This window comes from Scyliorhinus torazame, chromosome 1 (genome assembly GCF_047496885.1).
Source record: "Scyliorhinus torazame isolate Kashiwa2021f chromosome 1, sScyTor2.1, whole genome shotgun sequence".
NCBI lineage: Eukaryota > Metazoa > Chordata > Chondrichthyes > Carcharhiniformes > Scyliorhinidae > Scyliorhinus > Scyliorhinus torazame.
Window position 1 is genome coordinate 233,371,635 of NC_092707.1, and position 24,312 is coordinate 233,395,946.

Here is a 24,312-nt window from a genome sequence, read left to right on the forward strand (position 1 = left end):
CTCCAATTCACCCTCATTTTTGCTAATAATCTTTTGGGTGGAGCCTTATCAAATGACACATCAAAGCTCATTACACCAAGTTCATCCACCAAAAATACAATTACAATATGAATACCAAATATCTGGTCACATTTCAAGGAATGTATGCTGGTCATTTGTTTTTGTTAGTATCAAGTTATGCCATTCTGAATTCAGTATGCTTTCCATTTAAAACTTTTATGCATCTCAACTGTAAAATAACCAGACACTTACTTTAAATAGAAGTCTATGATAACATCATTCAAGAACTCTCCCTCTTTCAGACAGTAGAGATCTTCATTAGTTACAGATATGCCGCCCTTAGATGGAGGGGGTGGGTAAACAATCAACCTGGTAAAAACAGAAACACATTTGGGACCATAAAATTTCTTGAGTGATTGAAATATAGGCAATGTCTTATTCTAGGTAGTACAACACTTAAATCCAGAATTCAAACCATCCCTCAGCATGGCATTTTCTAAAGTGCATAAAAGCACTCTATGGAATCCAAAAGTCAATACAGAAAGGTGCTTCAGGTCAGGTTTACTTCAGAAACTCTCCTAATTTACCTTAATTGACAAGAGGGAGGAGAACACAAACCCAAGAAAGAAAATTCTGGCAGCACAAAGTGGGATTAGCGTTCCAGTAAGTCTGCTAAAGTTTCTCCTGCTTTTTCTTTCTCCATGGGAGATATTTGGCCTCTGCTTAAAGCCTCTTATCAATAGAAACACTGAATTTGGTATTCAATAGAATGGGATTTGAACCCCCCCAATCACCCAATTCATTTTACGCACACCGACCAGTTCTAACAAGTTGACTGTCAATTATTTTCAAAAAGAATATTTCTCTTACCTCCAAAAATTTTAACATTTCATGATTGAAAGCCATAAACCGGACTTGTGGCCTACTTTAACAGCATATTTGGTCCACACCACCATTCTGAAATAAACACTATTTTTGTTTCATGGATATTGTACTCGAGTGATTTTTCCTCTCAACTTAACAGACTTACTTTTCAATAGGACCCGTAAAGGAAGTGTGGGATGTTCCCAAACTGTCGTCACTTGAAAGGGTGGTGTTCCTCAAACAATATTTGGGGGGAACCTAGAAATTAGATTTAAAACACATGTCACGGAGAGAAAGAGGAGAAAATCAAAGGGGGAGAAATTAACTTTGTTATTGTGGTCAATTTTCTCAATTGGGGCAATTCCAGATTCTACAGATTAAAATCACATGACCAGTGAAACTGTTGCAAGGCCTCGCCCAATAGATTATTTAGGTAAAATATGTAACCCATTCCCTTCTCAATTGCATATCTTGTGCCCATCTTTATCTCCTATCAGCTAATCACAGCAGCGCACAGTTAGCATATGACCTTGGAGGAGCCCAATGCCATTCACATATAGGAAGAATGGAAATTTGTAATATTTTTCAGCTAATTACACAAAGCTTATACAATACTGCTTAGTATTCAACGTGCCTGCTCATCCAGGAGAAAACCTACATTCGCTAACTTGAGAGTGGTGGTTGTGGGGGCAAAGGAAGGTGACACTTTCACGCAAAGGTTAAGATTGATGATACCTAAAGAGGCAGGAAAGTGGAATGGATGCACCGACAGAAACAGTGATCAACTCTTTGATTATCCAGCCAGACAGAATCCATAAATAGTGGGACCAGTCTGTATTTGCATTACACTCTTGTTTACCATCCTAATGCAACAACACTAAACCTTTCTCTTTCAAGGAGAAAGATTCAATGATCTCAGCTGTTGTTGTTTTCCTGCAGCATTCCCATTGTTCTTCATACTATTGAAAGAATTCCAATCCTCGTGCTCTTTCTATTCTCAATTGGTCACTGGCAGAATTAATTGCATTTGTACCGCAAAAGAAAACTAAACATTAACCTTAGTATTATTTTTCTGTCCCAGGAGCACTGCAGTTAATTTCAACAGCCAAGACATTCATGAGTTGGGACCTGTGAGGAACCTATCAGACACAACCACCAAAACTTATGTAACACATCAGTGTAGCACTCATTAGGTGAGACATTAAAAGGAGATCTCATAATGTGGCTGGATTAGCACAGTGGGCTAAATAGCTGGCTTGTAGTGCAGAACAAGGCCAGCAACGCGGGTTCAATTCCCGTACCGGCCTTCCCGAACAGGCGCCGGAGTGTGGTGACTAGGGGCTTTTCACAGTAACTTAATTGAAGCCTACTTGTGACGATCTGTAATTATTATATTATTATTCCTTTCAGGGGGACATAAAAGGTCTTATGTCACATTTCACAGAAAAGGGAAGCTCTCGCCCTTATTTTGGCTGATGTTTATCGCGCCACCGACATCATTGCAAAAAGATGGCTGGCCGTTTTCACACTGCTCTCTGTGGGAACTTACTATGTGCAAATCAATTGTCGCATATCCTACAATACAACAGTGACTACATTTTAGAAGTACTTACTTGGCTGTACAGCACTTTGGAATGTTCTGAGACTATGGAAAGTTCTGTACAAGTCCAAGTGTTATTTCCTTAAATAGGATTCTAATACATTGGCCCTAAATCACTTTACGAGTACCGTATACTAGGGTCTGGTTTAGCACAGTGGGTTACAGCTGGCTTGTAATGCAGAACAAGGCCAGCAGCGCAGATTCAATTCCCGTACCAGCCTCCCCGAACAGGTGCCGGAATGTGGAGACGAGGAGCTTTTCACAGTAACTTCATTAAAGCCTACATGTGACAATAACTGATTATTATTATATTGGCCCATATCTCTGCTGAATGTAGATGCCAAGATATTGGCAACGGTGCTGGTGTCAAGGTTGGAAGGATGTTTTCGGAAGGAGATTGGGGAGGATCAGACAAGATTCATAAAGAGAAGGCAGCTATTCTCGAATGTGAGGAGGTTGCGGAGTGTGATCCTGTCTCCGGCGGAGGGAAAGAAGATGGAGGTGGTGGTAGCACTGGACGCAGAGAATGTGTTTGATTGGGTAGAGTACGATAACTTGATGGCGGTATTGGAGCGATTTGGAATTGGGCCGAGGTTTGTGGCATGGGTGCGGCTGTTGTATAAGGAGTCGATAGTGAATGTTCGCACTAACAGCATGAACTCTGAGTATTTTGCGCTGCACCGGGATACAAGACAGGGGTGCCCTGTTGTTTGCATTGGCTATAGAGCCCTTAGCCAGTGAGCTAAGTTGCTCAGAGCTGTGGAAGGGGATAGTGGGAGGTGATGAAACATTGGGGGGGGGGGGGGGGGGGGGGAGGTGCGGAGAATCAGCGCCATTTGTGCTGGCGCGGTGCCGGACGCTGGAATCGGCGGGGCCGTCGATTCTGCCCAGATGGGCCGAGCGGCCGCACGGATACGACAGAGTCCCACCGGCGCCATTCACCCTTGGTTGCTGCCGGCGAGAACTCTGCGCGAAGGGCCGGGGGGCGGCCTCTGGGCGGGGAAAAGCAATCCTTCACCAGAGCGGGCCTCCGATGGGGTCTGGCCCGCGATCGGGGCCCACCGATCGGCGGGCCGGCCTCTCCCTCCCCGGGCCTACTTTCCGGCACGACCAGCCCCTGAACACCGACGCCATGTTGTCGGGGCCGGCGCGCAGAAGAAGTCTCCCATGCGTGCGCAGGTTGGCGCGGCGCCCATTTGCCGCCGGGGAGGGAGGCTGGAGCGGCGTGAACCGCTCCAGCGCCGTGCTGGCCCCCTGTGGGGGACAGAATCGGTCGTCCCCGTGCCCGTTTCGCGCCATTATGACACGCAACGGCATTCACGACGGCGTTCACACTTGGGCTCCATTTGGGAGAATCGCCCCCGACGTGTCCTATACGCCGATGATATGCTACTTTATATTTCGGAACCGAGCACATCGGTGGGGAGTATAATGGAGCTGCTCCAGAGATTCAGGACGTTCTCGGGGTATAAATTGTATTTCGGAAAGAGCAAGTGTTTTATGGTCTCCCTGCTGGGAGTTGGGGCAAGGGTGGGGGGGCTGGCATTCCGCTTGGCGGCAACCCACTTTAGGTACTTGGGGGGTGCAGACTTCAAAAGTCAGAAATTTAAGTTCTGAGCAAATTTAAGCAAATTGGGATTTCCTTCCTTCTAACTGGGATGGGAGGATCTTTGAGTGGTTGAATTTAAAATTTCAAGATCACAAAGGGAAGGAATAAGCCAACTATGCTGGTGACGCAAAGTTAAAAAACCTGGAATGAGCAAGTTCTCTACTCCTAACATTTCTTATAACCTTCACCTCGTGTCTTTCAAAGACCTGATTCAAACCTCCATAATGTACTATTCTTGTTAAATTTCAACAAGAAGCCATAAAGAGGAAGCCAGTCAGTTTGCACTGAGCACACGCCCAACATTGCAGGGTATGGAAGTACCAAGATTCATCATTTAACTTCACACCTCCATTATTTGTTTAGTTTTGCTTTGCACCAAAATATCTGTAAAACAATGGAAATGAACCAAAGCAGTACAGTAACATACTTACCCTACTGTCTTTAACTAACAGATTCCCTGTGCCATGTTCCTCTATGTTCTGTGTAAATAGAAGAAGCCTGCTGTTTGCTTCCAGAAATGATATTGTGGCAAAAAAATTTGATATACTGTTCTTGTTGCCAATTTCAGTTAAAATCTTTTCAAAAATAACAGCTGCTTGAAGATCCGGAACAGACTCAAAAATCAGAACAATATACCGTTCATCAGTAGCTGCAAAATATAATTCACAAATGCTGCTCAATATATATATGCCAATAAAAATAGCGAAGTTGGTGTTCTTTCATGCAAGTGCCAGCTATTTTTTGTTTTGTTACTGCAATATTACAAAAGAAAGGCAGCACGGTGGCGCAGTGGGTTAAGCCCCGCTGCCTCACGGCGCCGAGGTCACAGGTTCGATCCCGACTCTGGGTCACTGTCCGTGTGGAGTTTGCACATTCTCCCCGTGTTTGCGTGGGTTTCGCCCCCACAACCCAAAGATGTGCAGGGTAGGTGGATTGGCCACGCTAAATTGCCCCCGAATTGGAAAAAATGAATTGGGTACTCTAAATTTATATTTTTTTAAATATTACAAAAGAAATGTGGGTGTCACAGTGGTTAGCACTGCTGCCTCACAGCACCAGGATCCTGGGTTCAATTCCAGCCTTGGTGACTGCCTGAGTGGAGTTTGTACATTCTCCCAGTGTCTGCGTGGGTTTCCTCCGGGTGCCCCGGTTTTCTCCCACAGTCCAAAGATGTGCAGGTTAGGTGGATTGGCCATGATAAATTGTCCTTTTGTGTCCAAAGGTTGGTGTGGATACAGGGCTAGACCAGGGATGGGCCTAGGTAGGATGCTGTTTCGAAGGGTCAGAGCAGACTCGATGTACCGAATGGCCTCCTTCTGCACTGTAGGGATTCTATGAAATGTAAAGCACGCAAATCGAATTTCAAAAGGTACATGATAAATTGCTACATTGGCGGCCTGTTGAAGATGTTAAGGGAATTTTAAGCATGGAATTGGAAGATAGCTAATAAAAACAAGCAATGTTTTTACAGCACCTTTCATGGAGGAGATTGCACCTAGACACTGATCAGAAGTGTGACGAAAGTAGCTATTGAGATGAAGGAAATGAAATTGAGAGAGAGAGCCAGCATGGACTTTTAAAGGGTAGGTCCATCTTAAAGAAACCGGTTGAATTTTTTGGAGAGGTGACTAAAGTAGTACAAGAGGAAAATTGACTATGGATGGCATTCATATGGATTTTCAGAAGGCATTTGACAAAGCCCCTCATAAGAGATTGTTAGCTGAAGTTGAAGTTCATGGAGTTAAAGGTTAAAGGTGGCCTGGTTTGGAAACTGTTGAGCAGCAGGTGACAGAGTGGTGAGGATGGGCAGGTACTCGACATGGCAGGGTATGACTAATGGTGTCATGCAACAAACTGTGTTACGGTCTCAATTATTCATTGCATTTATTAATGACTAGGATGACATGATAGAAACCCACAGATCCAATTTTTCTGATGACAGAAAAATAAGTGGTATTATAAAAGTGTTAATGGGGACTTCAGGTTAACATGTTGGTGGAGGTCGCACGCTGGGTGACACCCGCCAGAGTTCTCATTTTTTAGTCCTTTTCACCCAGTTTTGGGGGGACTTTTTTTGTGAACTGTCTTCAATAAAGTAGTGGGTATTAAAAGGATGTTGAAAACCCATGAAAGAATACAGCACGAAAAGGAACGACGCTAGTCTGCCAGTGGGTCCGAGCATGCCGTGGAGTTTTGTGGGAGGAAATATGGCCGGAGCAAGCTCGCCAGGTGGGGCTGCACTCATTACGGTGGATACACTGCTCGAGGTGATGGCAGTGGTGTTTGCTGAGCATTTCGAGCTGCATAGGAAGGAGATGATGAGAACTCTCTCAGTCAGTGGTAGATGCGCTGGCCCCAATAAAGAAGGCTCTTGGAAAGACGTCGGAGGCGGTGGGGGAGCATGGTGAGGTGATGAAGGGGTGGACGAGGCACTGTCACGACACAGCGGCCAGCGCGCCTCATTTGGAAGAGGAGCTGTTGAAGAAAGAGGAAAGTAATAAAGGGCTGAGAGCCAAAGTGGAGGGCCTGGAGAACAGGTCACGGCGGCAGAATCTTCGGATCATGGGGTGCCTGAGGGGCTGGAGGGCCCCGAGACCAATGGAGTACTTATCGGGAATGTTTGCAAAATCGCTGGTGGGCCGGAGCAGAAACCTCCCTCTTCAAGCTGGATAGGGCTTGTCGGTTGCTCCAGCTGAAGCCAAAGGCAAATGATCCACCAGGAGGTATGAAAGCTATCAGAAAAAGGAGAAGGTCTTCAGATAGGCCAAGCAAAATAGGGAGGTGAAGTGGGAAGGCAGTGACATTTGAAAATACCGGGATGTCTTGGGAGAGCTGGCAAGAAGGTGGGCGGCCTTTAATAGGGCTAAGGTAGCGCTTTACAAGTGGTGCACGGTTCGGGGTGGTCTACCCGCGGAGCGAAGGGTTACGTATAGCTCTATGGACCATTTATTTGAAAGGCAGAGGAGGCGGAGGCATTCATGAGGACTGGGACTGAACGGTTCGCAATTTGATTTCTAATGTTATGGTTGGGAGGGAATGGTTTGGGGGATGGTGGGGTATTGTGTTGGAGCTTTTCCTCTTTGTTTTGTGTTTAACATATTTGGTTGTTTACAAGGGTTGGGTGGCGAGGGATTCTGCTGGCTTTTGTGTTAGGTATGTGGGGGAAAGGGGCTCTGGCAGGGGCCACCTCACCAGCAACTCAGGTTGGCTATTGAACAGGAGTGAGATGAGGAGGGGAGGGGCTGAGGTCAGCCGAGCCTGTGAGTACAGGTTTCGACTGGCCTCGGAGGTGTGAAAGATGGGGGGAGGGGGAGCATGCAGAGAGGAGCGGATTCGAGGGGAATTGGTTGGGGGGTTTGGGGTGGGGGGGGTAGTTGGTTGACGGTGACTAGCGATACTGGTGCGTAGGTTTCAGAAGGAGGTGGCAGATCATGGGAGCAAATGTGTTATAGTAATGGGCACTTTGGAGGGGACGTTGGTGGTGTTGGTTAGCATGTATGCCCGAATTGGGATGATGTAGGGTTTATGAAGAGGATATTGGCAGCCATCCCTGGCCTGCACACACTTCAGTTAATTTTCAGTGGAGACTTAAACAGTGTTGCATCTGAAGATGGATCGTTCTAAGCTGCCCTTTTAGACCCCTTCAGTGGGAGTGAAGGCGTTGGCAGCATTCATGAAGGAGATGGGGGAGGGGGGCTGTGGCGGTTCTTTCATCCAGGAGGTAGACAGTATTCCTTTCTTTCACCAGAGCATAATGTATATTCAAGAATTGATTTCTTTATTGTGGGGTGGTTTTTATTGTGAGGAAAGCGGAATATTTGGCGTTTGTTATTTCAGCTCACGTCTGCACCTGGTGGATGTGGTCTAGGAGAAGGGGCCTGCACAGAGGCATGGAGGTTGAATGTGGGGCTGCTTGTGGATCTGGGTTTTTGTATGAGGATGGCAAAGGTGATTGACGATTATGTGGTGTTCAATAAAAATGGGCAGGTGTTGTCGGCGGTGATAGGGGAGGCGTTGAAGGTGGTGGTAAGGGGCGTGATCACCTCGTATAAGGCGTAGATGGATAGGGAGGCAAGAGAGGAGCAGTAGCGACTGGTGGATTAAATTTTGGAAGTTGATGGGGGAAGTGTGCGAAAGATCCCACTCCGTAACTTTTGGCCAATAAAAAGGAACTGCAGACACAGTTTGACCTTTGTGCTCAGGGAAAGTGGTACAGCAGTTGAGGCGAGCAAAGGATGTAGTGTACGAGAACAGGGAGAAGGCAAGTTGCTTGCTGGCAGGACAGCGCTGCCGGCAGGTGGCCTCCTTGGATGGGGTGAGGGGGCTGGTGATGGCACTGGAAAAGATGAATAGGGTTGAGGAATTTTATAGGAGGTTGTATAGGTCGGAGGCCCCAAGGGACGAGGTGGACATGAGAGAATTTTTGGAGGGACTGGAATGTCCCACCAAAACTGGAGTGGAAGACGAGGATAGGGCACCGTTGATGGTGCCAGATTGAGGAGGTTCAGATGGTAATAGGGAAAATGCAAACAGGTAAAGCACCGGGATCTGATGGGTTCCCGGTGGAACTTTGTAAGAGGTTTTCGGACAGGCTGGCACCGCTGTTGGTAGACATGTTTGAGGGTGCGGCAGCTATGGGGATGCTTCCGGAGATGATGGGACAAGCATCTATTTAGTTAAAAAGATAAGGATCCAGTGAAGTGTGGGTCTTATTGCCAAATATCCCTGTTAAATGTGGCTACCGAGATTCTTGACAAAGTGTTGCCACTTATGCTGGAGGAGGCCTTCCAAAGGTGGTTGAGCATGGTCAGACTGAGTTTGTAAAGGGTAGGCAGTTGTCCTCGAATGCGCGGCACTTGCTAAACGTGGTGCTCTCCCCATCGGTTGGGGTGGGTGGGGGGCAGTAACAGTGACCCTGGATGCGGGGAAGGCCTGTCGTGTGAAGGCTTTTGATCGGATAGAGTGGAGTTATTTGTTTGCGGTGTTGGAACGGTTTGGGATTGGACCCAAGTTTGTGGCGTGGGTCAAATTGTTATATAAGGATCTGAAGGCGAGTGTTTGTACGAGCGAGGTATCCATGAGTTCCCCCTTTTGTTTGCGCTGGCGATAGAGCCGTTGCCATTTCGCTGAGGAGTTCGGATCATAGGAGGGGATAGCGAGGGGTGTGCGGTGTGGAGCATAAGGTGTCCCTGGGCAGCACAGTGATTAGCACAGTTGCTTCACAGCGCCAGGGTCCCAGGTTCGATTCCCAGCTTGGGTCACTGTCTGTGCAAAGTCTGCACCTTCTCCGTCTGCGTGGATTTCCTCCGGGTACTCCGGTTTCCTCCCACAAGTCCCGAAAGATGTGCTGTTAGGTAAATTGGACATTCTGAATTCTCCCTCTGTGTACCCGAACAGGCGCCGGAATGTGGCGTCTAGGGGCTTTTCACAGTAACTTCATTGCAGTGTTAATGTAAGCCTACTTGTGACAATAAAGATTATTATTATTATATTATGCTGACAACCTTTCGTTGTATATTTCCAACCCGGTTCCCACGGTGGGCAATATAATGGGGCTGCTCAAATGATTTGGGGCTTCTTCGGGATACAAATTGAATTTGAAGAGCGAGTGCTTTTTGGTCTCCCCACAGGGGTACAGTGCAAGCTTGGGGGATTACCGTTTCACGTGGCAATGACTCACTTCAGATATCTGGGGTTGCAAGTGTAGAGACTGGGCCTGGCTCCATAAATTGAATTTTAAAAGCCTGGTGGGCAGGGTCAAGGCAGATCAGTTGTGGTGGGGCAGCCTCCCCCTATCATTGGCAGGCCGGTAAAGTCGGGAAAGATCAATGTTTTGCCACGGTTTTCATTCTTATTCCAGTGTTTATCAGTCTTCTTGCCGAAAGCATTTTTTATATGGCTGGAAGGCTGATGTTTGTCGTTCGTCATTTGTCTGGGCAGGTAAAGTAGCGAGGATTTGGAAAACAGTGCTTCAGAGAGGGCGAGTCAGGGGGTTTGGCTCTGCCGAATCTGATGTATTATCAGGCGGCAAATGTCAAGAAGGTACGGGGTTGTGTATGGGTCCAGAGGCAATGTTGGTGAGGATGGAGGCAGACTCTTGTAGGAGGCTGGGGTAGCAGGTGCTGGCAACGACGCCACTCCTGTTTGCCCAGGAAGGTATTCGGGTAGTCCGGGTGGTGGAGGCCACACTGGTGATATGGAGACAATTCCGGCAGTATCCAATTCGAGAGAAGCATTTGATTGACCCAGCAAGATTGGATGCTAGGTTTCGGGGCTGGGAGGAGAGGGGGGTGGTGGAAATGAAGGACTTATTTCTGGATGGGCGGTTCAAGAGCTTGAAGGAGTTGGCGGAGAAGTTTGCGAATCCACAAAAGAAGGCCTTTAGGTATATGCAGGTGCGGGACTTTGCAAGGAAGGTGTTCCTGACGTTTCTGGTGACTCCGCCCTCCTCGTTGTTGGAGGAGGTGATGTCGCTGATGGGGTTGGGGACGTCATCTCGGATTTATGGGAGGATTCTGGACGAGGATACAGCGGCGTTGGAGGGGGTTAAGGCCAAGTGGGAGGAGAAGCTGAGGATGGCACTGGAGGAGGGATTGTGGTGTGAGGTGGTGTGGTGGTGAAAGCCTGTGTGTGGTTGAGGCACCTGATGGAGTTTCTGTATCTTGAGGAGGTTAAGTTTACCTTGAGGGGGACGATCGAGCTGTTCTATAAGAGATGGGAGTCTGCTTATTCTTCACTTTAAAGAGTCGGTCACTGTCAGCTGCTAGGGGTGGGTTCTTTTCGGAGTCATATATGTACATATGAATTTGTTGGCAGTGCAGGGCGGGCGGTTCTTCTGTTATTCTTTCTACCGTGCGTTATTTTGTTTTATGCATAAAATGTTAAAAACTAAAAAGAAAAATTATTTTAAAATAAGTGTGGTTGGAAGCATTTTCTTTAATAAAAGAGATGTTGATAGATCAAGTGAATGGGGAAAACAATGGATTTCAACATAGATAAGTGAGAGGCCATCCATTTTGGAGCTTTAAAGAGAAATCAGTAAATTTCCTAAATGTTTGAAAATTTATCAGTAAAGGTCCTACGTCTGGGATCCATGGGCATCGATTATTAGCATGTCAAGAACAGGTATAGATAATAATCCAAAGAGCTAATTAAATTCTGGTCTTTAGGTACAAAAGGACAAGAATAGAATGGATTAAAAATCATGCCGCAGTTATGCAAGGCCCTGATTAGGCCACGGATAGAGAACTCTGTTCAGTTCTGAGCACCACATCTTAGAAAGGAATTAGAGTGCAGTACAAGATTCCCTTGAACCCAAAATTCTCCATTCCAGGCAACATCCTCATAAGTCTCCTCTTTACCCTCGGTCATGTGAGAATACCTTTAAGAACTGGGTGTTTATTAAATAGGATGTATCTTTAAGAAATAGATGTTTATCAAATAGCTGCAGTGATGTCAGAGTATGGGTGGAGTTGGGCTATCTGTCTTTCACTTTCGTTTTTGAGCAGGCAGCTGTTTTTTAGTTCCTTTTTCACAGCTGGATAGCTGCGGGCAAAGCAAGCTGCTGTATAATGATCTCTCTTCAAGCTACAGACTGTCTTCAGCTCATTTGAGGATTTCAAAGTAATACCTGTTTCTGTAGAGAATTTAAATCTCCTGTCTTTCTTTGAAAACATATGGACGTTGTTAGGAAAGTTATGAAGGGTTACTTATAGAATATTGTGTCTGTGGGGAATATTGATCTTGATAGTTGTTAAGATGTTTACTATGGGTTTATAAAGTGTTAACTTGATTCATAAATAATCATGATTTTGTTCTAAAAATACTTTAGATCTCTGTTGCATCACACCTGTAAAGTAGGCCCTTGTGCTCCCCATAACCACAATCTATTAAAAGTTGTGAGTCAGGTGAACTCCATGATACACTTCGAGGTTCTTTAAACCCTGGCCCGTAACACCTCTCTATTACAATCGTATCCTTCTTGTAAAGCAGTGACCAAAACTACCGAGTACTCTCGCTGTGGTCATCTACTGTTGTATGCAGGTTGAGCATAACCTCCCTACTCTTAAATTCTATACCACAACTAATAAAGCAAAGTGCCTTCTTAACCTCCTCACTTATCTTCAGAGATCTGTGGACATGCATTTCAAAGTCCCTCTGTTCCGACCCACCCAAAGTGAGGAGGTCTAAAAGCATGCCTTACAGGAAGAAGGCGAGATATAGGGAAGCAGTTGAGGGAGAATATTCCAGAGCTCAAGACCCAGGCAGTCAATTGCACAACCACCAATGCGGAACAATTTCAGCTGGGGATGAGCACGAGGCCAGAACTGGAGCTGGTCAGATATCTCCGAGAACCTTACGGCTGGCGGTGGTTACAGAGATGGGGAAAGGTGTGGGAAAGGCCATGGAGGGATTTGAAAACAATGCTGAGAATATTAAAGTTAACCATTTGCAGGATCAGAAGCCAATGGAGGTCAGCGAGCACAGTAGTGACGATGGAATGATTTAGGATACAGTGATACAAGCACTAGAGAACAGTAATACTTTTATAAAAGATCAAGACTCTCAATTTAACATGATTGGTTCAGTAGATTATACTTACTGGTCCCTTGAGAATCAAACCAGCTCTTCTCTTTGCTCATTTTGAGAGATGATCGTATATTGTGGCAAGCTGCAGGTGTCATTTGCAGAAAAAGTACTGGTAATACGCGTGCACTGCACCATTCACACATAGTGAATTCTGTGGCTTTTAAAACTATGTCCTGGGATGACTCATTAGGCACTGCAAAGGAAGGACAGAAATATGACAATCTTTTTTCATCATATTTTTTGGACATATATGGATTTTCATTATGACGGATTTGGATTAGTTAATGGTTTAGAAACGCCTCAGTTACAATTCACTTTTATTTAAAAAATTCTTCAAGAATTCTGATCTGCCCTATTCCATTGAAATAAATTTAAACAGTTATTTGTTAGTTCTTGCTACGCCCATTGATGCAAGAGCACAATTAAAAGTATAATCCATAGAATCCCTACCCTGCAGAAGGAGGCCATTCAGCCCATCAAGTCTCACCGACCCCCCAAAAGAGAACTCTACCTAGGCCCCAATATGTAGGTTTAACCTTAAAGGCTCTCCAAAATAGTTTTACGGAAAAAGTTTCAAACAAGCTTTTTGCTCATTCCAATTCTATTTTTGTTCCCAAACTGATATGGATGTTATCTGTTTGGACTGTTTTACAGGCCACGGAATTAGAAATTAATTAAATTAACTTACCTCCCATATTGACCTTGATGAAATCTAGACTGAACTGAAAGAAGAAAAATCTGTTTTTAGTGTTTGCAAATCCAACAACATCAGCTGTTAAAAAGCATTATTCTTCAAGCTTTAATAAAACTACAACACACATCTTCTCAAAATATCAGCACTTCAATAAAGGAACTTTTTTTTAACCCAATTGAAACCGAACAATCTAAATTAAACTAAAAGAGGTTTGCCACATACTCCTTTCGGTGTCAACATCCAAAATCAAAATTTACAACACTCTCATTGTCTTCATCGAGCAGTTCAACAGGATTTCCTATAATCAAACGGACAGCTATTGATCACAATGTGCCATTGGACCTGTATGCAGCTGGATACACCCACGAGTTGGAGCCTCCAACTGCCCAGTTCCCAAGTATTCTGAATGTTTTCTCCATGGCCTCATCTTGAATTCTCTTCACATCAGTGTTTCAATTTTTGGATTTTGCTTCAAGGTCTTGTCAACTTCCAGCTTTTCGCCTCCCGTCAAATTTCTCAGAATTAACCCCAAAGACAAATCAGAAAGGTAAAGGTCTGGCGGTGGGAAGAGAAAGCCCAGGAAACTGAACAATATGATGACATGCCAAGCTTTTTTGAAGCCACCTGGTTCATCTATAGACCAAGGTCAAATGGACAAAATTTCCTTCATTCACAAGATGGGGTTCTCTTTTTAAGAGTGTCAATGCCATTCATCAACGCTGGAAAGAATATTTTGAACAAACTGAATGCACGGTGATAGCTGATACTCTCGGGCTATCCTCCAGTACCTGTTGTCGAATCCATGGGTGAGCCACCATCCAGGGAGAGCTGCAACAAGCAATCATATGCAACAACAACAATGACTGTGGCCCCAAATGATATTCCAGCTGAGGTTTTCTGCCCACACCAAAACTTCATGCACTCATTCTACAGATTTTGGGAGAAACAAGAATTCCAGGAACTTCAGGAAAGTGACAATTGTAACCATGTTCAAGAAGGGAGAAAAATTAAGCTGTGGAAACTATTGAGGCATTTATCTTTTGTCCATAGTAGAGAAACTCCTGACATGCATTTTCCTGAGTTGCCTACTTCCAGGGGGAAACTTCACAGACAGTATGACTTTAAATGTTCCAGAGGATCTTCCATCATTGTATTTTTTTGTCCGGCAAAACCAAGAAAAATTTTGAAAACAGCAGGAACTCTTCACTGCATTCATCGATCTGAGCAAAACATTTGTCTGAGTAAATCACAAGGTTCTGTGGATTGAGCTCCAAAGATCTGTAACCCCAGAAACTTAATCACAATCCTGCGATTACTCCATGATGATGTGACTGAAACTGTTTGAGTGGGAGGTCCAGAACAGTTACCTTCGAAATCTGGACTGGAGTCAAGCAAGGCTGTTATACTATGATAGGATACAAAATAGGAACAGGAGTAGGCCATTTGAGTTCACTCGGCCATTCATAAGACCATGGTTGATATGAATGTGGAAACTCAATTTTTCTACCTGCTCCCCATTACTCTAGTCTCCCTTGCAGATCAAATATCTGTCCAACTCAACCTTGAACATATTCAACGACCCAGCCTCCACTGCTCTGTGGGAAAGAGAATTCCAAAGACCAACCAGTTCAGAGAAGAAATTCCAAATAACGTTGTGTAATTTCAAGAAGGAATTAGATATAGCTCTTGGGGTTAAAGGGATTAAGGGATATGGCGGGATCAGGGTATTAAACTTGATGATCAGCCATGTTCATAATGAATGGTGGAGCAGGGTCGAATGGCAACCTCCTGCTTATATTTTCTATGTATATTTCTATGCATAATTCTGAAGATGTATCCTATTGATAAAGAACGACTTTAGGAGGAGGACCTGGTGCTAATTAATAAAGTGTAGGGTGGTATCAAATTCAAAGAAAAATGTACAGTGCTGTGAAGATTAGTGCACACAATACTCCAGGTGTGGCCTCATCAATGCCCTATACAACTGCAGTAAAACATTCCTATTCCTGTACTCAAATCTCTTGCTATGAAGGCCAACGTACCATTTGCCTTCTTTACTGCCTGCTGTACCTGCTGCACTTACTTACTGTGCTGAAGCACCTCTGCATCCTCCTCACAGCTCACTCTCCCATCCAACTGTGTATCATCTGCAAATTTGGAGATACAGTTTTTGTTCCCTTCTCCAAATCATTCATATATAATGTGAACAGTTGGGGTCCTAGCACATATCCCTGCAGTAACCCATTAGTCACTACCTGCCAATCGGAAGACCACCCATTTATTCCAACTCTTTGCTTCCTATCTGCTAACCAGCTTTGTATCCATCTCAAGACACTACCCGCAATCCCATGTGCTTTAACTTTCACAGTAATCTGCTGTGTGAGACCATATCGAAAGCCTTCTGAAAGTCTAATAAAAGCACATCCACCAGTGCTCTGTGGTCAACTCTACTGGTTACATCTTCAAAGCATTCTGGTAGCTTTGTCAAGCATTATTTCCCTTTCATAAATCCAGCCTTACTCTGTCTGATTACAACACTCCTTTCCAAATGCTTGAAAATGGACTCTAGCAACTTCCTTACTACCAACATTAGGCTCACTGGCCTATAGTTCCCTGTTTCATCTCTATCGCCCTTTTTGAATAGTGGGGTTATATCAGCTACCCTCCAATCTGTAGGAACATTCCAGAATCCAAAGAATTTTGGAAAATGATCAAAGATACGATATTATGAAATGCCTTCAGAAATATTTGCCAGTATTTCTCCTTGCAACCCAATTTCCCAGTTTGCTTTAGCCAATTCGGACTTCATAAACTTAAGTAAAAGCAATTATAAGGGTAAGACACTAGTTTCAGGCCCACATTTTTCACCCTCAAACTTCATGTGAAATTCTACCATGTTATAATCACCTTTGCCTTACTAGGAGGTCATTAACTAATTTTGTCTCATTACAATAGCTTGGTTTAAGGAGTTTTATGAAAATTTGTGCAGGTTGGAACCGACGGGGGAGGATCAGGCAATGAGGGGGTTCCTGGATGCATTGGAGTATCTGAAGCTGGGGGAGGAAGAGAGGCCCACACTGGAGAGGTTGGTGGGGGAACAGGGGGTAAAGGAGGCAATTGGGAGGATGCAATCAGGGAAGGTGGCAGGGCCAGATGGGTTCCCAGTGGAGGATTACAAAGAATTTAAGGATAAATTGGCCCTGTTGATGGTGGGGATGTTTGAGGAGGCGATAGGGAAGGGGGTGCTACCACAAACATTGGGGCAGGCCTCAATTTCCTTGCTGTTAAAGAAAGACAAGGACCCAACGGAGTGTGGGTCGTACAGGCCCATATCGCTACTGAATGTCGATGCAAAGATATTGGCGAAGGTACTTGCAGCTAGGTTGGAGGGGTGCCTCCCCAAGCTGATAGGGGAGGACCAGACGGGGCTCGTGGAAGGAAGTTATTCTCAAATATTAGGAGGTTATTAAATGTATTCATGCCGCTGGCTGAGGGAAAGGAGACAGAGGTGGTGGTTGCACTGGACGCGGAAAAGGCATTTGATCGAGTAGAATGGGAGTCTTTGATTGCGGTTCTTGAAAGGTTTGGGATAGGGCTGAGAGTCACAGAGTGGGTACAGCTATTATACAAAACCATAAGACATAGGGGCAGAATTAGGCCACTCGGCCCATCGAGTCTGCTCCGCCATTCAATCATTTCGATATTTTTCTCATCCCCATTCTCCCGCCTTCTCCCCATAACCTCGGATCCCCTTATTGATCAAAAGCCTTTCTATCTGTCTTAAAGACACTCAGTGATTTGGCCTCTACAGCCTTCTGCGGATAAGAGTTCCACAGATTCATCACTCTCTGGCGAAGAAATTCCTCCTCATCTCTGTTTTAAAGGATCGTCCCGTTAATCTGAGATGGTATCCTCTGCTTCTAGTTTTTCCTACTAGTGGAAACATCCTCTCCACGTCCACTCTATCCAGGCCTCGCAGTATTCTGTAAGTTTCAATAAGATCCCCCCTCATCCTTCTAAACTCCAATGAGTACAGACCCAGAGTTCTCAACTGTTCCTCATACGACAAGCTCTTCATTCCAGGGATCATTCTTGTGAACCTCCTCTTCCAAGGGCCCAAAACTGCTCCCAATACTCCAAATGGGGTCTGACCAGAGCCTTATATAGCCTCAGAAGTTGATCCCTGGTCTTGTGTTCTAGCCCTCTCGACATGAATGCTAACATTGCATTTGCCTTCCTAACTTCCAACAGGACCTGCACATTAACCTTAAGAGAATCGTGAACAACGACTCCCAAGATCCTTTGTGCTTCTGATTTCCTGAGCATCTTTCCATTTAGAAAATAGTCTATGCCTCCATTTCTCCTCCCAAAGTGCATAACCTCACACTTTCCCACATTGTATTCCATCTGCAACTTCTTCGCCCACTCTCCTAGCTTGCCCAAGTCCTTCTGCAGCCACCTGCTTCCTCAATACTACCTGCCCCTCTCCAGATCTTTGTATCATCTGCAAACTTAGTAACAGTGCCTTCAGTTCCTTCTTCCAGATCATTAATGTATATTGTAAAAAGTTGTGGTCCCAGCACAGACCCCTGAGGCACACCACTAGTCACCGGCTGCCATCCTGAAAAAGACCCCTTCATCCCACTCTCTGCCTTCTCTATCCATGTCAGATCTTACCCTGAACACCATGAGCTCTTAACTTATTTCACAGTCTCCTATGCGGCACCTTGTCAAAGGCCTTCTGGAAATCTAAATAAATCACGTCCAATGGTTGTCCTTTGTCTAACTTCCTTGTTACTTCCGCAAAGAACTCTCCAACAGATTTGTCAGACATGACCTCCCCTTGACGAAGCCGTGCTGACTCAATCCGATTTTATCATGCACTTCCAAGTACTCCACCATCTCATCTTTAATAATTGACTCTAAAATCTTACCAATGACCAGAGTCAGGCTAACCAGCCTATAATAAGGAACCAAAGGCGAGTGTCCGCACAAACAATCTGAGTTCGGGGTACTTTGCTCTGTACTGGGGGACCAGGCAGGGGTGTCCTATAATCCCCTCTGTTATTTGCATTGCGATAGAACCTTTGGCCATCGCTTTAAGGAGCTTGGGACTGGGGAAAGGAATAGTACGGGGGGATGGATCATAGGGTGCATCTGTACGCAGACAATTCATTTTTATATATATCAGAGCCGAGTGCATCAATGACAACAGAATTAAACTTCTCTGAAATTTTGGGTCTTTTTCAAGACATAAATTAAACCTGGAAAAGAGTGAATACTTTGTGGTGACCCGGGAGTGGGAACAGGGATGGGAGGGCTGCCATTCTGTGGTAAACCACTGTATTGTATTGTTACATGCCTGGGCTTGTCCCTGCTGGCTCCGCCTGTGTTTCCTCCCCTCGGGCTCATGTATAAAGGTGGCCAGCCTCCTGCCCTGCCCTCATTCTGGGACCGGTTGCCAGCAGGTGTATTTAAGCTGATTAAAGCCACAGTTTTTCTCCCGACTCCTCGTCTGTCGCCAATTGATGGTACATCAATTTAATCAGCTTAAAATTTTCAGATGGATCCATTGCTAAAACCTGGAGCTGGACCCCCAAGCAGCCGACGCCACTATTACATTTATACACTGGCTACGCTGCTTCAAATCATACGTCGAGTCCTCTGCAATCGCCGAGACCTACAAGAGGCGAATCCTCAACTCCCGGGTGAGCCCGCAAATATTCCTCATCATCAGGGATGCTGACTCGTACGAGGATGCAATAGTGCTGTTGAAAGGACAGTATGTTAAGGGAGTCAACGAGGTGTATGCTAGGCATCTCCTTGCCACGAGGCGACAACGCCCCGGAGAATCGCAAGCCGAAGTTCTGTGCGCATTGCGGGTACTCGGCCGGAAGTGCAGTTGTAAGGCGGTATCGGCTGCCAAGCACACACAGTTGCTGATCCGGGACGCCTATGTCACAGGCATAAAATCAAATTACATCCGCCAGCGCCTACTAGAAGGGGGTACACTCAACCTCCAAGAAACAATACGGATTTCAGACTCATTAAAAGTGGCCTTCCACACATTGGATGCCTACACCTCCGACCACGCGGCACCCTCGTGGATCACCAGACCCGGGGGCTCCGCAAGCCTATGCCGCGCAGCCATCTGCCAATCCCGGAGGCCCAAAATGCTACTTCTGTGGCCAGGGTAAGCACCCCAGGCACTGCTGCCCAGCGAGGAGCATGATCTACAACGGATGCGGTAAGAAAGGCCACCTCTCTAAAGTCTGCCAGGCCTGACCTGTTTGTGAGACCTCATTGATGAGTACTCACGTTTCCCTTTCGCCATACCATGCCCTGACATGACCTCTGCCAGTCATCAAGGCCCTGCACAGCCTCTTCACATTGTTCAGTTTCTCCACCTGTATCCATAGTGATCGGGGTTCCTCTTTCATGAGTGATGAGCTGCGTCAGTTCCTGCTTAGCAAGGGCATCGCCACAAGCAGGACTACCAGCTACAACCCCCGGAGAAACGGACAGGTGGAGAGGGAGAACGCGACGGTCTGGAAGGCCGTCCTTCTTGCCCTATGGTCTAGAAGTCTCCCCGTCTCCCGCTGGCAGGAGGTCCTTCCCGATGCTCTCCACTCCATCCGGTCGCTACTGTGCACCGCCACCAATGTAACCCCTCATGTTCTCCCCAGGAAGTCCACCTCAGGGGTCTTGCTCCCGTCCTGGCTGACGGTCCCAGGGCCTGTCCTCCTCCGGAAGCATGCGAGGAGCCACAAGTCTAATCCACTGGTCGAAAAGGTCCTTCTCCTCCATGCTAACTCCCAATATGCCTACGTGGCACACCATGACGGGCGGGAGGGCACAGTCTCCCTTCAGGATTTGGCACCCGCAGGTTCCCCAGTGACCATCACTACTACCCCCGACCCTACACCGCCTCCCCCCATTGCCACTCATCCACTACGAGACAAAGACAACACGCTCCTGGACACGCAGGCCTCAATCACCTCATCCGACACCAATATCCACAACACAGCCGTGACTGAGGCGGTCACAGCGGAAAGTCAAAGCCCCCGAGAGACTCGATCTAGAACTCATACCGTCCACCTCGCCCCCGGGGTGAATGTGGTAAACCACTGTATTGTACTGTTGTATTGTTACATGCCTTGGCTTGTCCCTGCTGGCTCCGCCTGAGGCTCCTCCCCTCAGGCTCATGTGTGAAAGTGTACAAACTCAGCAATAGCATGATGGGAAAAATAGCCAACTTATGTAACCAAGTGTTAGACAGCTGTGTCAGCTAGTGCCAAGACCAGACCCTGACAAACTAGACAAAGCTAAGAATCCACATAATTGTATCATACAAGGCCAGAAGAGGGAAAATAGTGCCTGACCTTAGTAAAACCTGATAACAAAGCCACGATCTAGGAATGTCCTAATAACACAACCTCCTCATGACCTAGGTCCATCTGCGTCAAGGCATCATGAGGGCAGAGGTAAAAACAAAATAGGACCACGTCTTAAACCCTCTAAAGACAAAATACTGCAAATAAGCCGAGTCAGGGTCTTTCCATGACAACATGTTTGATCAGAAGTTATGACTGTATTGACATTTTTGAACAAGGTCTGTTTTTGTAAAATGATACAGCTTTTGTATAAATATTGAACGTTTTCTCCATGTCTTTGCGAGCTTGAGAAAGAATGAGCAGGTTTACCTTAACAGCTCTCTCTCTCTCTAACCTGTAGCCATCTGCATGCAGACTTTGGTCAATAAAGACAAAGTTATTTATTTCGAAACAGAGTTGTAAAGTTGTTTTCTTCACAGTCTTGAGGTAGGAAAAATTTTAAAAGACGACACATGTATAAAGGTGGCCAACCTCCAGCCTGCCCTCATTCTGGGACCGGCTGCCAGCAGGTGTCTTTCAGCTGATTAAAGCCACAGTTTTTCTCCCAACTCCTCGTCTGTCGTCAATTAATGGTACATCACATTCCACAGTGTGGCAACCTACTTCAGGTATTTGGGGTGTAGGTGGCACAGGACTGTGTAGGGCTCAGTCGGTACAATTTTACTAGCTTGGTGGGGAGTGTGAAAGAGAATTTAGCACGGTAGAATAGCCTCCCTCGGTCACTGGCAGGTCAGGTGCAGGCGTTTAAAATGTGTGCTGCCGCGATTTTTGTTTTTATTTCAGAGCCTGCTGGTCTTTTTGCCAAAGGTTTTTTTTTAAAGGAAGCGGATACGTCAATCACCTCGCTTATTTCGGGTGGGGCGGGGGGTAAGCCAGGGTTAGGAAGGTGGTCCTGCAGAGAGGGCGAAAGGAAGGGGGGGTGGGGCCTCCTGAATTTACCATTGGGCGGCGAATGCCGAAAAGGTGAGGAGTTGGGTTGGAGGGCGAGGGAGTCCCAGTGGGTTAGAATGGAGGAGGGTCTGTGCAGGGGGTCAGGGTTGAGAGTGTGGTTATCAGCGCCGCTCCCGATGGCCCCATGTAAATAGTCTGGGAGTCCGGTGGTGGCGGCAACGCTGAGAATTTGGACGCAGTTGAGGCAGCACTTTAAGCTGGGGGCTGGGTCAGGGGAGATGCCGATTAGGGGAACCATAGGTTTGAGCCAGGGAAGCTGGACGGGAGGTTTCGGAGATGGGAGGAGAGGGGGTCAGGGTTTTAAAAGACCTGTTCCTGGGGGGACGTTGAGGTTTGAAGAGTTGGGGAAGAATTATGGACTGGGGCAAGGGGAAGGATTTAGGTGCCTGCAGCTCTGAGACTTCACTAGGAAGGAGGTTCAGAGCTTCTCGATAGCTGCGGCTCCCGTATTGACGGCAGTGGGAATGGGGTGGTGTCGGCGATATACGGGACGATTTTGGGAGAAGACGGGGTGTCCATGGAGGGCATCAAAGCCAAGTGGGAGGAAGAGTTCGGGGAGGTTTATGGAAGATGGCTTGTGGTGTGAGATGCTCCCGAGGGTGAATGCCTCAACCTCATGCGTGAGGTTGGGATTGATACAGCTGAATGTTGTGTGTAGGTCTCACCTCACGAGGGCGAGGATGAGCCGACTCTTTGAGGGAGTGGAGGATGTATGTGAGCGATGTGGGAGGAGTCCCATAAACCATGTAACATACATTTTCGTCCTGTCCGAAGCTGGAGAAGTATTGGAGGGAGGTTTTCAGTATCATCTCGGGCAGTCCATGTGAACTTGGAACCAGGCCCCCAGAAGCCATTTTTGGGGTGTTGGACTGGCCCGGGCTGCAGGTGCGGGGGACAGATGATTTAGCCTTCGCCTCGCTGATTGCCCAGAGGCGGGTCCTGTTGGGTGGAGGTCAGCTTCTCCGCCCTGTGCCTCGGCTTGGCGGGGGGACCTACTGGAATTTTTGACTCTCGAGAAGGTGAAGTTTGAGCTGAGGGAGATGAAGGAAGGGTTCTACAATTCATGGGGATTGATTATTATACATTTTCGAGAATTGGTTACTATCAAACATTGGGGGGGTTATTGTTGTTTTTAATTATACTGTTCACTGATTGATTGTTAATTATCAATTGTACTTGGAATGTACGGGTGATGCTTTGGCTTGTATACTGAATGGTGTGCTGTTTGGGGGGTTGGTACTGTATTTGTTTGTTTTCTTTTGTTATTTTATGAAAATGCTGGAAATGAGGAGAATAAAAAGATTTTTAAAAATACATGGAAAATTCTTTAACCACCGCCGTCTTTGTGCCCAAACTAAACTGATCACTATAAAATAACCATAGTTTGCCAACAACTAGTGTCATTGCCGATTCTGCACCAGATTTGCAAGCCACACTCCATCTCTTCAATTCAGCATACAAGAAACTCGACCTGTCCTTAAATCTTGCCGAAGTAAATTTCATATCAACCCCTACCCGGTCAGCCAAATATTCCATCTCCCGTATGTGTTGAAAGAGACACTGTGGAACATGTTGAGCACTGCCCATACCTTGGCAGCCACCTCTTTCAAAATGTCACCACTGACGAGGGGAACCAACACCGAACCAGTTGCAACAGCAGAACTCTGAAAACTACAACAGCAAGTGTCTGACAACAAAGATCTTCAAAATCAACACAGAGCAGTTGCTGGCACCACATTCTTGTACTACAATGAGATCGGGATTGCACATCAGCCATGGAGAAATTTCATCAGCAACTTCCGCTGCATCCTCCCAACTCATTGGGGGGATTGTCGAACAAACGCTAGGGTCCTTTTTGAAGCCAGCTCCACATAATTCAGGCAAAACCTCTGGACGAGGCATTGTATCCAGAGGATGGGCAAAATTGGTCTTTCCTCCCAGGTCCTGTTTACTCAACTCTCAAATGGCCAAAGTTCCGGGGAAGACAAAGGAAACACTTCAACGACAGTCTGGAACTCACCTTGAAACACTGCCTTCAATAACTCGGACAAGCTGGTTACCAATTGTTCAGAATGACAACAACACCATCAAGCTGCACACCGTAGGTGACAGACAAGGAAAGATAAGGGAGTAAATCTTGCAATCTGGATCCCATTAACTCGAGGGATATCTTGTTCCATGTGTCTAAAGATCGGTGTGTCAAGAATTGGCCTGTTCAGTCACATGAAGATGCATGGCAGAAGCTTGTGACCCTGAGGTGATATCATCCCAAATTGAGGGACAACTGATGACGGTATAAATGAAAGTTGTTTCTGTAGGCTGCCCATTGTAAATACGTTGATTTTAAACTTTAGGATTAAGTACAGATATATTGCACAGTGCCCTGGCTAACATTAATCCCTGTCTGGTCATCATCATATTGCTGTTTCTGGGATATTGCATGCTACATTTCCTGTAAAAGAATAGTGATTGCACTTCAAGCGTATGAAATTCACAAACTGAGTACTAAACTCAGGTCATCAAAGGCACTGTCTTTCCCCTGCTTCCAAATCCTGCTGTTCCATTCCCTTCCATCTAACCCTGCTTGATACTTCTCCCTATTCTCCCTCTA

The 24,312-nt window shown here is 46.1% G+C and overlaps 1 protein-coding gene across 6 annotated transcripts in view; it reads right to left on the reverse strand.

Annotated features, from left to right (window-relative positions):
* senp6a (SUMO specific peptidase 6a) overlaps window positions 1–24,312 on the reverse strand; it is a 209,781-nt gene that overhangs the window by 55,279 nt on the left and 130,190 nt on the right. For all 6 annotated transcript variants that reach the window (XM_072503335.1, XM_072503322.1, XM_072503316.1 and 3 more), the window contains 5 exons: window positions 13,351–13,384; window positions 12,676–12,855; window positions 4,505–4,722; window positions 1,031–1,122; window positions 253–369 (listed from right to left, as the gene is read on the reverse strand). In XM_072503335.1, the coding sequence (XP_072359436.1) occupies window positions 253–369; window positions 1,031–1,122; window positions 4,505–4,722; window positions 12,676–12,855; window positions 13,351–13,384 (641 nt within the window). The remainder of the gene's footprint in view (window positions 1–252; window positions 370–1,030; window positions 1,123–4,504; window positions 4,723–12,675; window positions 12,856–13,350; window positions 13,385–24,312) is intronic.